This window comes from Diceros bicornis, chromosome 7 (assembly GCF_020826845.1).
Source record: "Diceros bicornis minor isolate mBicDic1 chromosome 7, mDicBic1.mat.cur, whole genome shotgun sequence".
In the NCBI taxonomy this organism is placed as follows: domain Eukaryota; kingdom Metazoa; phylum Chordata; class Mammalia; order Perissodactyla; family Rhinocerotidae; genus Diceros; species Diceros bicornis.
In genome coordinates, this window is record NC_080746.1 from 40942501 (window position 1) to 40959239 (window position 16739).

Sequence of the window (16739 nt, forward strand, 5' to 3'; positions counted from 1 at the left end):
AGGAAAGTGCTTCCAGAGAATCTACTTTAAAAGACTGAGAAATGAGAAAATAAATGAGACTCTGATGAGATCCTGATTTATGAAGTGCACCGAGTGCCAGTTAACAGTAAGTTCCACGGGGCCTCGTGACTTACATAAAAACACTCCCACAGTCGGCCCCCCAGGGCATGAGAGCACCATCCACGGATGATTTTCAGAAGTCCCGAAATGATTAGAGTAATTCAATGCCACAAAAGTCTCTCTTCAAAACCCCTATCCCTTTCAGAACTATCTAAATAATTAAACTCAACTTGGTCAAAAGTACTGCAAAACAAACAAAAAAACTAACTAAAGTCAGGCTTCACTAGTGAAAAAACAGCCAAAATTCTTAACATTTGGTCTAGTAAAAAGAGCACTGTACTAGGAGTCAATGGCCCTTGGTTCTGCCAACTAGCTTCACTCCCTTAGGAGAGCTCAACCTTCCCACCTGTACCCTGAGATTGTACCTTGTATGAGTTTCCTAGAGCTGCTGTAACAAAGGACCACAAACTGGGTGGCTTAAAACAACAGAAATTTATTCTCATCCAGTTCTGGAGGCTAGAGGTCCAAAATCAGGGTGTTGGCAGGGCCATGCTCCTTGTGAAGGCTCTAGGGGAGAATCCTTCCTTGTCTTTTCCAAGCTGGCAATCCCTGGCGTTCCTTGGTCTGTGGCAGCATAACTCCAATCTCTGCCTCTGTCTTCACATGGCCATCTTCCCTCTGTATCTGTGTCTCTGTGTTCAAATTTCCCTCTTCCAATACGGACACCTGTCACTGAATTAGGGTATACCCTAATCTGGTATGACCTAATTTTAACTTGATTACATCTGCAAAGTCTCTATTTCCAAATAAGGTCACATTCACCAGTATGGGGGGGATTGGGACTTCAGCGTGTCTTTTTGGGGGACACAATTCAACCTGTAATACACTTGTAAAACCAAGAGTGTGCACACAATCTTCTGAAAGATTTCTCTGATCTCCAAAGTTCTAGGATCATTCACGGGTTTATTGAGTATGCTCACACTTTTCAAATTCAGTAGCATTTGTCTTGAGCATTATGGACCATTAATCAGACCAACCCTAGCTCTGTGCTGACTAGCTGTGTGACCTTGGGCAAGTCACTAGGTGACTAGAGTCCCAGTTTCTTCCCAGGATTGTGGTGAGAGCTAAACTAGCTGATATGTGAAAACACCGGCATGGCTAGGGCACAGAGCCAATCTGTGCTTCTCACCTTCCCATCATACCTGGGAGGGAGGGGCACACACCCAGGGAGTACCCAGGAGTCTCCCTGACAATGGCATGGAAGAATGAAGAGAGGCGGGCAGTGGTTTCACTTAAAATTCACTGTTTCTCTCAGAACAGAGGAAAGTAATAAACGAATGCTGTAAATTACTGCTGTGGAATTAATGCCCAGATAGAAGAAATAAAAGAGAAATTTATGACCTTAATCAATCTCTTTATATATATATATACACGACTCCATCATCTGCTTTATTTATGTGACTCTATCACCCTCCCAAATAATTCTCAGTAATTTCAAGCAGCAGCTCTGCCAGCAGCTGAGCCTAGGGGCAGGCTGGTTATCTAGGAACAGCACCCCTCTCCCAGCCCCTCCTTGGTGGGTTAGCAGGACAAGGGAGCAGCATGGAAGACCCAGCAACACCACTAGCCACACAGAATGACCAGCATCCTGCCCCTCTGGGAGGCCCCTCTGAGCCAGCTACCTGCCCAGCATAGATTCCTAGCCAGGCAGCAGCATCATTTCTCTTCTCTCCGTCTTGTGCCTGCTCAGGCCTCTCTCTCTTTTACCAAAATTCCCCATCCCTGCCTGTAATTCACTTTTATAAAACCAGCACCTGAAAATCTTTTTTTCAAGTAACAGTCAAATTAACTCAAAGATCTGAATCTCATAGATGGGATAAAACGCATGCTGTTGCCTAACAAGCAGCACTGTCCCTCGAAACTTGACTTAATTTGGAGGTCAAAGGTCTCCTGCCTATTACTGAGGGTGGCACCAGTTCCCACTTAGCTAAGTCTTTACAATCCTGTGATGTATCCAAAGACAGTGACCTGGGACACTGGTCTAAGTCTCCACGAATCTAGGACTTCCCTGGGGCTTGTGAATGAGCACCACATCCTTACGAGGGCTGCCCAAGACCTCAGAGAGCCTTAATCTGGACACCTGACTGCAGAATCCCCAACCGAGGTCAAAAGGATTTTTTTTTTTTTTAATTTTTCATCCACCTTTATTCCAGGGAAGAAACAATCCACATATTTATCCATCAGAAGGCTGACATTAAGCAGGAACAGGATTTGAAGCTGCTTAAGCATTTCAAGGGAATAAACCCTGGAACCCTCAGAATAATCTCTTCATGCTGCTTTCTGGAGAACATAGTTCAAAACGGACTCTGATGGGAATTTTGTTACCAGCCAAATCCTCTCCAAATACTAAGAGTTGAGAAAATAACTTCATCCACATTCATTCTGTTTGAAGTTTTGTTATTGTTTTGTTGGTTTTTTTCTATTGGATTTGATTTCAAGTGTTCATAGGGCCTTTAAAATACAAAGAACCTGGAGTCAGAGGAAAGTGAGTGGCAGCTTTAGATTTGTTCCCCTTTTTATTTTATTTCATTTTATTATTAATAACAATATATATGTATGTACCTATATGTAAATATAGATATAGATGCACACAGGCAGTTTTTTTTTTAGTTAACATTACCATCACACCTCCATAACTAGTCATTCATTTTGTACAGTGTTGTTTACAGGGCAAACATGAAATCTTACACAGTCTTACAAAATATTCCACATTAGTTCATGGGTTCTCAATGGGGGCAATTTTACCCCCCAGGGGACATTCCACAGTGGAGATAGTTTGGCTGTCACAGCTAGGGGGAGGGGTGCTGCTGGCATTCGGGGGAGGCCAAAGATGTTACTAAACATCTTGTAATGCATAGGACAGTCCCCCACGATAAAGACTCATCCAGTCCAAACTGTCAACAGTATTGAGGTTGAGAAACTCTGAAATTAGTACTTACACTCACATCCAGCATTCAAACAAAATCAATCCTCAGGAAGGTGAGCCAGCGTCCCCACCAGGAGACAGCATGTTTGTCCTTATGATGGCCTGCCCTGACCAAGCCCTCTGTACCCTTGGAGGCTCCACCTCTGCCAACTCCCCCACAGTTGTGAGTTGATCAAACGGGGAAATGACAGCCCCCCCAGGGACATAATGACAGTGCAGAAAAGTTCTCTTTGTCCTTGTTCATTTGGAGCACATTCACAGGGATGCAAAGGTCACTGCTGAATTTAAATAACCCCCTGTGATAAATCTGCAAGAGCCCGATTTGTTCTACTGGACTTGTTGGATTAAATGAACACAATTTAATGTTCTATAGGACAAGGCCTCCTTTCATGGCTGAAAGAAGGAGCGAGGGTGATTTACAGTTTCATACATACTCATTCGCTACATTATCTGCGTTGCACCTGTAGTTATGAGTATCAACTCATCATCCAGCGGCCATTTCTACCCGTTCAGGAGAATTTAGCTTTCCATTAGGAAGGAATAAGGAATAAGAGATGGTAACAAGAGATTTCTACAATGTTCATTCCGAAGAAAAAGCTCCAATATTTATGCCCTTATTAAACTCATCTCACGTGTTTTTTCTTTTTAATCTCTGATTTTATAAAATAAAATAAGGCTTTCTTCTGTTTTCTAGGAAAAGGTGGTTTTTTAAGCAGATTACCACCAAACGGGGCAGTGCATAAATGCAAGGCTTAGCTTACTTAAGATACCAAATTACTTTTGAGCGCCACTGTCTCATAAGCTAACGCTTTTTAAATAATGATATACTAATATCAAATGTTTGTGTATTCATTAAAGTAGGTTTGAATTCCACTTAGTAACAGATTCTGCTTAGTTCTATATATTTGGAAATAATACAAGTGTATCCAAACATTTATATAACCCAGATTTTTTATTAACCACAAGTCTTAGAAATCAATGATGTTTTTTGCCCTTAAATGATTAAAGAGACAGGATTTTCATTTTTCTCCACTTTATAAGACAGGAAGTATAAGCAAGGCTACGAGAGTTGATTTAGGTGGTGGGTGGAGAGAGTACTTTGAATTCAATCAAATCTTAAAACTCCAGCACTATAAGGCCAGAGTGTATGGATAGATTATAAAGTTAGCAACCTTGCCCTCAGGTGCATCTCTCAGCCCCCTGTTACCTCCCTCTTTTGTTTCTCTTTGGATACTAAAGTCTAGAGCCTTGTTAACCAGATTCTCAGGGAAGCAACATCAGCATCACCCAGGAACTTGCTAGAAATGCAAATCATCAGGCTCCACCCCAGGAATCTGTAGCTTGCCAGGTGATTATCACCATGCTGAAGTGTGGTCTAGATTTCTCTCTCTATTTCCACTCCCCTTAACACTTACTCACTATGTCTTATACCACCTACCAAAAGGCAAGCTGATATTATTTGGAGTTGAAAAAACTAAGGATATCCAATATTTTAATAAGCTACCCCTCCTGTTTTAATAGGGAAAAATGCCTAACACCAAAGGAATCAATAGTTAAGGGGAGGATTGGAGGTGTTCCTACAGCAGACACACTTTTGAAGAGGATCTCTTTCTCTACACTCAACTGGTGGAGAGGGCAGCTAATTTACCTACACAATAAGTATACTTTGGTCAGGTTAATCCCAAGAGGCTCACATATAGTAAAAGAAAGTGAGCTTAACCTCCACTCAAATATAGGTGGAGAGGCCAGTGACCAGAGCATGGGCCATAGGGAGACATGGCAACTGCAGGAGGGAACTTAGAAAGCCCATGCCCATGCCATCCAGAAGATCTGGATTCAGCAAGGATCACTTTCATAGCCATAGGCTCTCAACACAGCATGTACTAATCCTGGATCTACGTTTAACAGAGGCAAAGGAAAGAATAAAGAGATCTCTCTTACGTATGTTTTTTTCCCTCTAAAATAATTATTTTAAGAATTAGGCCTCACAGAAGGAAGATATAAAACCCAAGGCTTTTTGAAATCTGAACATCACGAAACCAAAAAAAAAAACAAAAGAAAAGACATGTACATATGAGCTACTTCTAATATCTTATAACACTCTGGACATTTATGAGTATTTTAAAATTCCTTTTCTAACTATATAATGCCTCTCAAACTAGCCTAAGCAGCAATGGACGGGTTTCAAGGTCAGCTTAACCCATGTATATTCCCTGGGCAGTTGTCCGGCTTCTCTCTGCAGATGGATCCATGCTTCAGGCCCACTTCAGGTCTGTGAAGTCCTGGCCTCAGCCCCCTTACTCCAGCTGGCATTGACCTTGCCCCACTCTGACATGTTACCCCGTTCACAGTTTATATTCCACAGAGTTTGATTATTTATTTTTTGCCTTACACTTTTGCTAAAGCACATCATATGTGTGATGGTCCTATTTTCCCCAAGAGATTGAAATCCCTGAGTGCAGAAACTGTCTTATACTTCTATTGTATCACCCTTCCTGCCCACACTTGGGGTCTAGAATAGCAGTGGTACACAGTGGTGCACAATACACTTTATAAAACTGAATAGAAGGTTCCAGTGCTACGTACCAGCTAGTAAGGAAAGACATTGCTGCCTTTCAAGTACGCCTTCCTCAAAAGAGAGTGGCGTTGTGAAGCATGTGCTTGCAGCTTACACAAACTTTATTCCAGTGGGGAATACAGGCTGATTAATGATAACAACAACAACTAACATTTATTGAGTGCTGTACTAAATGCTGGCATGCTGGCATGGTGCTAAGTGGTTAAGTCCATACTGTAGACACGACTAAAATAAACATTCTGAAACCCTAGAGGAACTTCCCACACCTGTTCCCCAATTCAGCCTGGAGGACCAATCAGTGGCCAGCTTGGATTTCCTTACAAGTCCTGGAAGGAAGCATTTGAATTCCTGCTCACCCAAAAAGCCAAGTGAACACCAGCCTGGTGGGTGTCTACCACTCAGAACAGGAGGGTAGGGCTCAGGTTACTAACTAGCTAAGGCATGCATGTGCAAGGAGTCTGCATTTGACTGAATTCAATTGCTCAGCCTGGAATTAATCTGTACAGGACAGAAAGGACCTCCCAGCACTACAGCATTTGTTTTTCTTCTTAAGCCACAGGAATTACAGAAGAAGATCCACAGACTACTGATTCTATGTGATTTTTAGATCTGGCAGGAAAAAAAACAAACAGTTCTTTGGGTAGAGAACAGAGTGTTCAATAGAGAAATCTCCCTTCCTGGGTCTGGGACATCTGTTGTCTGCTGCAAGCTGTGGACTATAAAGATTGACATTATTTGAGTTTGCATGAATCATTTTAATCTTTATTTATTATGTAGCACATTGCCAAAACAAAACAAAACACTAAAATCTGAGCTCTACCACAGAGGTAGGATTGAAAGGTCAGTTTACTAGAGTCTACATCCAGTTGAAAAAATCTAAAGCATAAATCTTTCTTAAATATACTGGTTAGGTACACCTTCCGCTTCATTATTGAAAAATGTTACATTAATGTAACCATTTCAGACAAATGACTTTAGAGAGACAGGAAGAAATGTCAAAAATTAAAGCATCTCTTTAGAGAGTTTGTTGAGCTGGCTGAAGGTTGCTCCGCAGGCAGCATGACACTTACAGCAAAAAGCTTAACAAGAAAGCTTTGTAGTTTACCAACAGCCTTCAAGCACATCATGACATTCAGTCTCCATGAGCAACTCCCATGAAGTAAACAAGGTCATTTTCATTTTCCAGATAATAATCTGAGGTCCAAGGAGATTAATGATGTGTCTGTAACCAGAGTTAAGCAGTTAGGATGGGGTATCAACTTTGGTTGCAGAGTTTCATTGTGCCAGGCACTGTGCTAAGCATTCACATGAGGACTCCTACAGTCCTTGCAACAATCTTTCCTCAATGAAAACTGAAGTTCAGAGAGGTTCAGTAACTTGCTCAAGTTCACAAAGCTGTTGAGGCCAGGACTGTCTGATTTAGTCTGTGTTTATCTTGCTGTGGTCTAGGGTGTTTCCCAGTTAGGAGGTGCAGAGCAAGGATTTGAAACCCAGAACTTCTAACCCTAAATGTTACCTCATCCACGAAGCACTCCCTGACCATAACTCTCGCCAGCCCCATATTGAGTGAAACTCCTCTACTATAATTCATTATTGCACCCTTTCACTTTCAGGAATATTTGTTAATTATTTTGTTAATTTCATGTACCTTTGGGTCCCTAAAAGACTTGGCTCGTCCCTTAAGTTTATAAATATATTCATTAGATCTTGTTTGTAAACTGGTAGGCACTATAAATGCTTGGTGAGTGAATAAATGGATAAACAAAATCCAGTGTTTTCCTATCGTGTGTCTGAGAATTACAAAATATGCTATATATTACTTTTAAACAATCAGAAAAGTTAGTCTAAAATGTCATTCCTGGCACAAATGGTTTTCAAAATCTTCGGCAAGGATAGAGAAATTATAAATACAATTAAGGCTCTCATTATGCAATATAAGCCAAATCGGGATAATACAGTACTTTCTGAAAACTCACGTGCAAAGTTTTAAAAGCAGTTTTAGTTACATGAGTCTACATATTCTTCTCTGCACATAACGCACAGTCTATGTTCTTCACATCCAACTCAAATTCTTCCCTGCGACATTTATTCTTTCTTTATTTTCAGTCGTAAGCGGAGGAAGAGAAGAGCTGAAACTGCCCTTCTGCAGGGTCTTTAAACTTATCAAAAAGAGGGTGCTGGGCTCACTATTCAGGACTCAAGTGGCAATGGAATCAAGACAGAAGACATAGAATCTGACTGGGGGTGTTTCAGATTCCACGGCTGTGAAATGTGAAGATGTCTGTGCCCTCAACTTCTTTACTGTGACTTTCTTTTTGTCTTTGTTCTCTCTCTTGACTTTCTCAAGTATCTGAATTCATTTCTCTATCACCATATTACACGGAGCTCTTTGCTATAGTGAGAAAGTGAACCAGGAGGGGGTCCCCAGCACAACTCAGGGGGTCCTCCTGTGCACGGGCAGTTTCCCCTACTCAACGGGGCATTGAAAGGATGGGCTAGCTTCATATCTCTGAGTCTTTTCCTTCATGTTCAAGCAGGCCTCAATCAGACACTGATAGCTGGTGACCGCTCTTTGTCCTATAATGAAATGCAAGTCAAATCCTGATTCAACCCTGTAGAATGCTAAACTCTGCTTATCAAAATGACTGACCCACTCATAATTAGAGAAAATTAGCAGTTTCAAAAAAAACTTAGCATTCTCTTCAAATTATGTTAATGGGAATCTGACATTTATAAAATGCTTAGGGTCAGCTATATATTTCTATTTTAATAAACATAGGCAGAAGAAATAACTATCAACTCTGTCAGTAGTTTGTTAGGAAAGCTGAGTATGTCCACACTAACAAGCATCAACCTAGCCTAACTTCTGACCAGTATCAACTCACTTGCCCAGCGTGAAATAGCAATATTATCTTTTTTACATTTTTCTAAATTTCAATTCATTCAAACTCTATCCATCACAACTCTCACTGAGCATTTGGCTCCCTTGTTCATCTCCCAAAGAGACAAATCACAAGAAAACAAGGAACCTCTGAGATTTACTCTGCAAAGCATTTTTTCTAGTGTACAGACTTGTCTCAGAAGGCATTCAACCAAACTCCATACTGCTCTTTCTGATCCTTAGTTAACAAATTAAGTTTTCAGCACGATTTCTAGAAATTTTTTAAGCAGAAGACCAGAAAACTAAAATTTTGTGTATTTTATGTGAAGATTGAGACACTGGAGGTTCTTCTAAACATTGACACCTCACTGATGGGTAGTACAGGAATCACAAAAAATCTGGGGCTTAAACCTAAGGCTTTAACGAGGTCATTTACAGCAAGCTGATTAAGGACAAGCAAAGGAGAAGTTCCTAGAAGTAGCGGTGTCACGAAGCCAGCTTACCCATGGAACTCAGCATGGGCCAGGTTACTCTCTCCCAAGAAACAGACAGGCAGCAGTTCGCCCTCTGAGTACACTGGGAACCACTTTTTCTTACTCTGAGTAAAGCAAATCTAAGGCTTTCTGGGAAAGCCTCTAATTTCTATTAGATCACTTCACTTTGGTATCAGCTGAATTTAAAACATACCAACCAGACAAGTAGAATGCTCACCTTTTCAGAAACTACCCCCAGAAAGGAGGATGCTGTTCTCCACACAACACAATAAATAAGGAGCTAAATAAACAAATAAGCAAGTGTCAGGCTGATAGGTTTAAAAGCTAGACTACCAACTTAAAAAAGTCATATGAACGTTCCCTTACCTGTTTTGATATTGATGGCAAAGAAATTCTGAGGATTCCCACTTGTAATCCTGTATGTCAGTTTTTCATTGGAACTAGAGTCAGGATCCTCAGCCTGGATCTGAATGACAGATACATCCTTCGGAGAGTTTTCCATGACAACAGGATAATAAATAGGTTCCGAGGTCAGTGGGGCATTGTCATTCACATCTTCAATTTCAATGTAGACCTCAATAGTGGAATAGAGTGGAACAACGCCCCGATCCGTGGCATATACTGTCAGCCAGTACGACCCCGTTGTCTCTCGATCAAGAATGTCTGCGGTAGAGATGACTCCTAAGAGATAACAGAGAGATATAACTGCTATAGCAAAACTGAAAGACATCAAGTAACTCATCCCAAATTCAGGAGGGCTGCACTAAGTAATTTTGGCATATGAAAAAAAAATCCATAATACAAGATTAAATTAAGATGTTTCTCTTTGCATAAGAAAATTATTTCCTGCAAAACCATATTAAACGGTTCTAGTCTTTGAGAAGTATAATTACATTCAAATACTTTATTTGAATTTTTGGGATAGACATATCTCAACACACACGTACACAACACAGAAGAGACAATAGGAAGCAATGGGAAGAGAGTGGGCCAGAGGTCAAAACACTTCCCATGTTGCATGGGAAATCAGTGCAATATCAGGTCAATATCTCCATTGACTTGATATTGAATTGATTTCCCATGCAACAAAAAGCTCTCCCAGGGCAAATTATTTTATCTGTTCAGTCACAAAATTAAAAAAGACCTTTCAAATGTTCTTTTGCCTGTTAGGATGGAAAATATTTTGCATGCAATGACATAAGCCTCCTTCATAGTATTTCCCTGAAAATCAAGCGTCACAGTTATTCCAAACAATCAAAGGAGAAGCCATACCAACACACTTTCTAAATGAGCTATAGCCCCCTCAAGAACGCTACAGAGGGCCCTAAATAAACTCTGATCCACTTTGAGAGATACTCATGGCAAATCATTTTAAATTAGAAGTGGAAAAATGCCCAATCTGCTCCCTCCCATCTTTCCCGTTTCATGGTTGAAACAAGTGCCAACCAGGAAATCAGATGTTTGACAGAAAAGCCAAAGAGAAAACACAGCGCTCTTCAATGTCTTTACAGCCCTTACCCAAATCACCAGGCTATAGAAACTTACTACAGGAATAGGTCCATCGGCACTTTCCACTGTGATGGGGAAACTCTGGGGCTCCGCCTATAAAACTCTAAAAGTAGTCAGGATACTCATGGAAGGCATGGGATTCATGTAAATCTTTATACCCTAAAAGACATCCATGAAAGGAGTCAAGAAACAGTTCACCAATTTTGTCCCGAATCTTCTATCTTCTATATTCCTCTCTGGTTTTTGACTGTATTAGGCACATAATTTGTTCTATAGACCCCGCATAAATAAGCAAACTGCCAAGCATAGCAACTAGGAGAAAGGAGGGCATCTGTCCAGAAACAGGCTAGAATACTCAAAGATGCCTAATATTCAGAACAGCTAAACTATTCAAAGGGAGATAACCCAATTAATATTGAAGTTCCAGCTCCAAAGTTATCCACCAAAGAACCCTGCATAGTATTATGCCATGCAACAAAAGATAATCTTAAACATTCTCAATGGAAATATATAAAACATAATGGGTTTCTGTAGATTCATGGCTGATAACTGGAAGTAACAAAAGAAATGCCAATATGGCATTATAAGAGTAGATACCAGATAACAGAAGAGGAAGAAAAACAGGAAGAGGAAAAAATAATGATTGTAAGCATATGCTATGTGTCCATTGACTGAATGAATAACAGGTAGCCTTATATACTGGATAGAGACAGGACAGAATGTCAACAGGCATTAAGGTCCAGAGAAGGCTCTGAGGTCTAGAGACCCGGCTGGGTGTGAGCATGTCTACGAGTACAGGGCATAGGTCTATCAGAGACACCACGGCTAGTTTTGTGGAACATTTACAGCAGTCACTGTGGTGAGCCACCATGCAGACATGGGTGGTGCTGCCACCCAGGGGAATTGGAGCTCTTCAAGTCAGAGGATGGTCAAGTGACAGGAAATCAAGTAGTCTCTGCGAAGGAGACACAGAGCAGGCAGGCAGAGTCTGGAATGCGGGATACAGGTTGCAAAAAATGCTTTCAAGGGTCTGGGAAGCACCTCTTGCACGAGACCTGTCAATCCAATTAATAAGCATCTACTGGACCCTGTGCAGGACCCTGGAGGAACAGAGATAAATGGGAGGGGCTCTCTATCCACAAGGACTTGCAGTCTTGTTGAGAGGACAGATCTCTAATGAGGAGATCTGCACTGAAGGGATCACTGCACAGCCAACAGCCAGGACGGCTCAGTCTCCTCTAGTTGAGTCTGTGAAGGGCAAAGAATCTAGAACCAGAAAGGGGTGGGAGGCAAGTGAAATAGCATTTACTGAGCATTTATAATGTGCTATGAGGCTTGAAACACAACTTGTCTATAACGTAAGCTTTATAATCCTCTCTTATAGGAGAGGGCATCAAGTCTCAAACATGAGTAGGTAACTTGCTCGAGGTCGCACAGCTAACTGTAGAAGAACCCAGGTCTGTCTGCCTTGAATGCTCCAGTTTCAAATCCAGACTCCATTACTTACTATATGTTTGACTGGACAAGGTGTTTAAACCAAGCAAGCCTAGTTTTACTACCCATATCTCAGTGCTGTGGTGATCATGTAGTTAAATGTATGCCAAGAGTTTGGCGAAATACTTGCAACATAGTAGATGCTGCGTACATGTTAAATCGATGTGAATCAAAAGCAATACCGTGGACGGGCCAGTGGTGTAGCAGTCAAGTTCACACATTCTGCTTTGGCGGTCTGGGGTTTGCCAGTTCGGATCATGGGCGCAGACCTACTCATCGCTCATCAAGTCATGCTGAGGCAGTGTCCCACATAGAACTAGAAGGACCTATAACTAGGATATACAACTATGTACTGGAGCTTTGGGGATAAAAAAGAAAAAGAGGAAGATTGGCAACAGATATTAGGTCAGGGCCAATCTTCCTCAAAAAAAAAAAAACATTTTTTTTAATTATGAGAAAAAAAAAGCAATACTGAAGCCTTGTAAACAGTAACCATACTCCAAAGCAAGGGTCAGTCTTGAGAGACATTTGGGAGGGAGTGTCATGTTGGATATTTTTTTCTTCTCTGGTCATGTGGCATTCTTGCACTGTCTTTGGGACTTGCCCATGATACCACAAAAATATCTGATCTGTTTGGGGAACAGCAAAGTAAGCCCACTAAACAGAGAACTTAATAAGCAGAAAAATCAAAGAAGTTAGCTCAGCTTTGTTTGTAACTTGCCTGACCTCCCACCACACATGCATTCACACACAAATTTGCAGTGATCCCTGGAAGTCATTTAATTCTCTTTTCTTGCACCTGTCAAACTGGGAGATAGTATATCACAAGCTTTGGACATTAAATGATTTTGAGAAGTCCTTGGATGAAAGGCATCCACTAATGCAAATTAAAATATATGGGCGGAATTTTACTCTACTTTTTAATGAAGGATCAGACATGTCCCCTAGAAATTAGAATTCTCTCTCATTAAGATAAAATATGTCTATGGCTATATTTACTCGTTAACCAGAAGTGTAATGAGTATCTTGGAACACAGTGTTCAGGCATCAGTCTCATGATCCAAAAATTGGAGGACAAAATGAAAAGAATGACCCCGAAATGTGTTGACAATTATTACAAGATTCATCCAAGGCTCCACACTAACCATATTAATACAATCAATGCCTAATGATAATGTGTCCTCACTTCCTTCTATACTTCACAGCTAATTATGATCTACATGGCTACAACTAAACATGTAAATCAATATAACCTTTTCTATCAAGCAAAAACTGACTTTTGAGGTAGCCCAAGAACTGCCAAAAATGAGCTCTTAGCTTTGTGACACCCACTATGCATTCTTTATTACTTTTTTTTAATTGAGGCATAATTCACATACAATAAACTACACATATTTAAAGTAAACAATTTGATAAGTTTTGATATCCGCGGAACCACCACCACAATCAAGATAACAAACACAACCATTATCTCTAAAAGTATTCTCCTTCCCATTTTAATCCAATTAAAAATGCTCCCAGTTTTGGAGTTTTTACAAATTCCATAGAATTTTCTACATAGATGATCATATTATCCCCAAATAGGGACAGTTTTACAAGCACCATCATCACTGCCACACCATCTCTATTTAATCACTGTGTGCCTGGTACTATCATAGGTGCAATAAACGCATTCTTCATTAAATTGTCTAAACCCCTCATTCATTCAGCAAATATTTATTCGTGCCAAGCACTCATGAGGTAGTCACTATTTTTATCTCCATATTACAGATAAGGAAACAGAGATTTAGGTTAAGTAACTTGCCAATGATCACTCAGCCAGTAAATAGAAGATCCAGTGCTCAAACCTTGGTCAGTCAAACTTGAGACCAGTTGTAACCAAAACACTATGTTGTCTTCTTAAACCATATAGATATCAAACCCGCATAGTATTTCATGTCTAAAGAAAGTTTTTTCCTCTGATAGAGAAGTGTCATTAATTGAGCAAACAATATTGAATTAATATTATATTTTCCTATTTGAGTTCTCCATGTTGACTGTAGAAATCATAAAAAGGTACTCTTTGGTATATCTTTGTAGAGATACCAAACAAAACAGTATTGATTCTCTGCAAAGAGAGTCTGTTTTGATTTATAAAGCATCCTGCCCACAACATGCCTGACCCGGCACCCAGCCTCTGCTCTGAGCCTGTTGACAGTGCCCTCACTATTTACTCGAGAGTTTCAGCTAAGGTGACGTTCTTCACACTGAGGCAAAATTTCGGTCTCTAATTTCGAATGCTATTTCTACCTGCACCCTGACTCACATCCCAGAATAAAAGAGAACAAGTCTGCAAACCATTGTTCACCTATGACAGCTCTTCAAATATAGAATATGACCCTCTGTTTCCAGGGCTTTTCTTTTCTAGTCTACGAATTCCATCCTCATGTGCCTCTGAATCAACAGGATATGACCTTTGTCCATTCAAAAGTGTGTACTGAGTAGGGGTAGGGATGGGTGATTAAAGAATCTTATTTAAAAAATAAACCATCCACAGTGAGCTTCTAGCATGTTCCAAGTAGTGTTGGTCAGTGAAAAGAACTCAAGTGGAATATCTCAGATGGGGATGCATCCTATCCCTCACCTTTTCACCTATCATGGAAATGCTCAAAGTGGATTCAGTTGAGATGCTGAAATTTTATGCTGATATTTATGAAAACGTCATTTAAAAAATTCTTTGCAAATACAGTTGGGATTTTTTTATACTTTTTATTTTTGAGATATGCTTATATTTACAAAATTTTTCTTTTCCTGTTTCTTTTCTTCTTTCTTTCTTTCTTTTTTCTTTTTTTTGTGAGGAAGACTGGCTTAAGCTAACATCCATTGCCAATCCTCTTTTTGCTGAGGCAGACTAGCCCTGAACTAACATCTGGGCCCATCTTCCTCCACTTTATATGGGGGCCGCTTGCCATAGCATGGCTTGATAAGTGGTGTGTAGGTCCGCACCCGGGTCCAAAACCATGAACCCCGGGCCTCCAAAGCAGAGCGTGCAAACTTAACCACTACACCATTGGGCCAGCCCCTCCTGTTTCATTTTTATTTGCTGTATCATAAAGGCAGTAGCAGACTGGAATTGTTTGCACATCTTAATATTTAATTGTATAAGCAGGTACACAAAGAGTAATCTATTTATTTGTTTGTTTATTTATTTATTTATTTCTGCAGAGCTGTGCACAGTTTGAACTGGAATTACTTGATCCCAGCGTGAAGCACATGTTAGCTATAACTGTTCTTTTTTAATCACAAACAAACATTATACAAAATATGCGTACATCGTTCTCATGAAGTAAGCTCTAAACATTTGAGACGAAAGGGGGAAATGTATGGAACTGTTCACATATATAATCAGATAACTATCACACGCTGGGTCACTCACCTTATCTACTTTCCAGCCACATCTCTATATGCCACATGCCATGTCTCAAATGACATCTTGTACCAAAAGAATGACACCCAAACACCCACAACAGCACTAAAACAACTTGTCAACAAATAGCTCAGGGAATGCTTTGGGGATCATGTGCTAATAACATGATGAAAACTCCCCGGCCGAGATAAGTATTATAGATTCTGTGGCAGTCAAAAAAAAAAAAAAGACAAAACAACAACTTTAAATACACCCTGATGGCATATTCGTTGTCAATGCCCTTAATAGAGTCTGTTTACTCGTGCATATTTATTTAATTCTTATTTCTAATCAGTCAAAATATTAACTCCCAATTCTCAGTGCATTTAAAAATTTTGTTAACTTTTTATTTGGAAATAATTATTGATTCACAAGAAGGTGCAAAGAAATGTACAGGGAGTCGCAGTGCACCCTTCACCAGCCTCTCCCAGTGCTAACATCCAAGAGTATTTTTAAATTGCTTATTTCTTCAAGAATCTAACTCTGTTTTTTTAATACGCCCCATCACCTAGGAAATCAGAAGAGGAGGAAGAGGAGGAAGATGAAGGGGAGAATAAACATGTTCATTTCCTTTTTTCACAGCCAATTCTCTGACATCAACTGGGGGTCCACGGAATGAAAGTCTTATTCGATTTATTTCTGAGGGCAGGTGGAATTCCTCCATGGGCTCCATAACCACTTCTAGCCAAGCCTTGCTTTCCTTCAGCAGGATCACACAGGTACTATTTTTCTTTCTTTGCCTATTCATCCCTGGACTTGTATAAGGCTTTTAATGTCTTAAGAGGGATCACAGTTCTGAGCAGAGTGTGGTAATAATTAACGAAAGAATGGGGATTTTATCCTCATAGGTCCAACCAGGGTCACTCCACGCACTCCTGTGGTTATATCTATAATTGCTACCAGTCTGAAACATAGGATACAACTGAAACGAGCTGAAATGGGATAGGCCAAGATGAGCAGAGAGACTATGGGTGGATAGCATCTTAATATAGATATTTAAAATGCTTCAAATATATTTTAGTTATACATATTATATATGCATATACATTTATTACTGTATATATCACATATTTGACATACTATATATTTAAATATATATTTTAATGTATCTTTTAAATTGAGGATTTTAAATGAATTGCCCAGCTAATCAAGTGGCAAAGACAGACCTGGAATCTGGAGCCCTGAATAGGAGTCACACACTCTTTTCATTATAGCAGTTGCCCGCTGATCTATCCACATGCGTCCATTACCATGAAAAAGAAGGCAATTCCATGCCCATGCACTTCTCACAG

The 16739-nt window shown here is 40.1% G+C and overlaps 1 protein-coding gene across 1 annotated transcript in view; it reads right to left on the reverse strand.

The window, feature by feature from the left end:
* FAT3 (FAT atypical cadherin 3) overlaps positions 1-16739 on the reverse strand; it is a 605429-nt gene that overhangs the window by 336283 nt on the left and 252407 nt on the right. The window contains exon 3 of the mRNA XM_058545418.1: positions 9366-9680. Coding sequence (XP_058401401.1) covers positions 9366-9680 — 315 coding nt within the window. The remainder of the gene's footprint in view (positions 1-9365; positions 9681-16739) is intronic.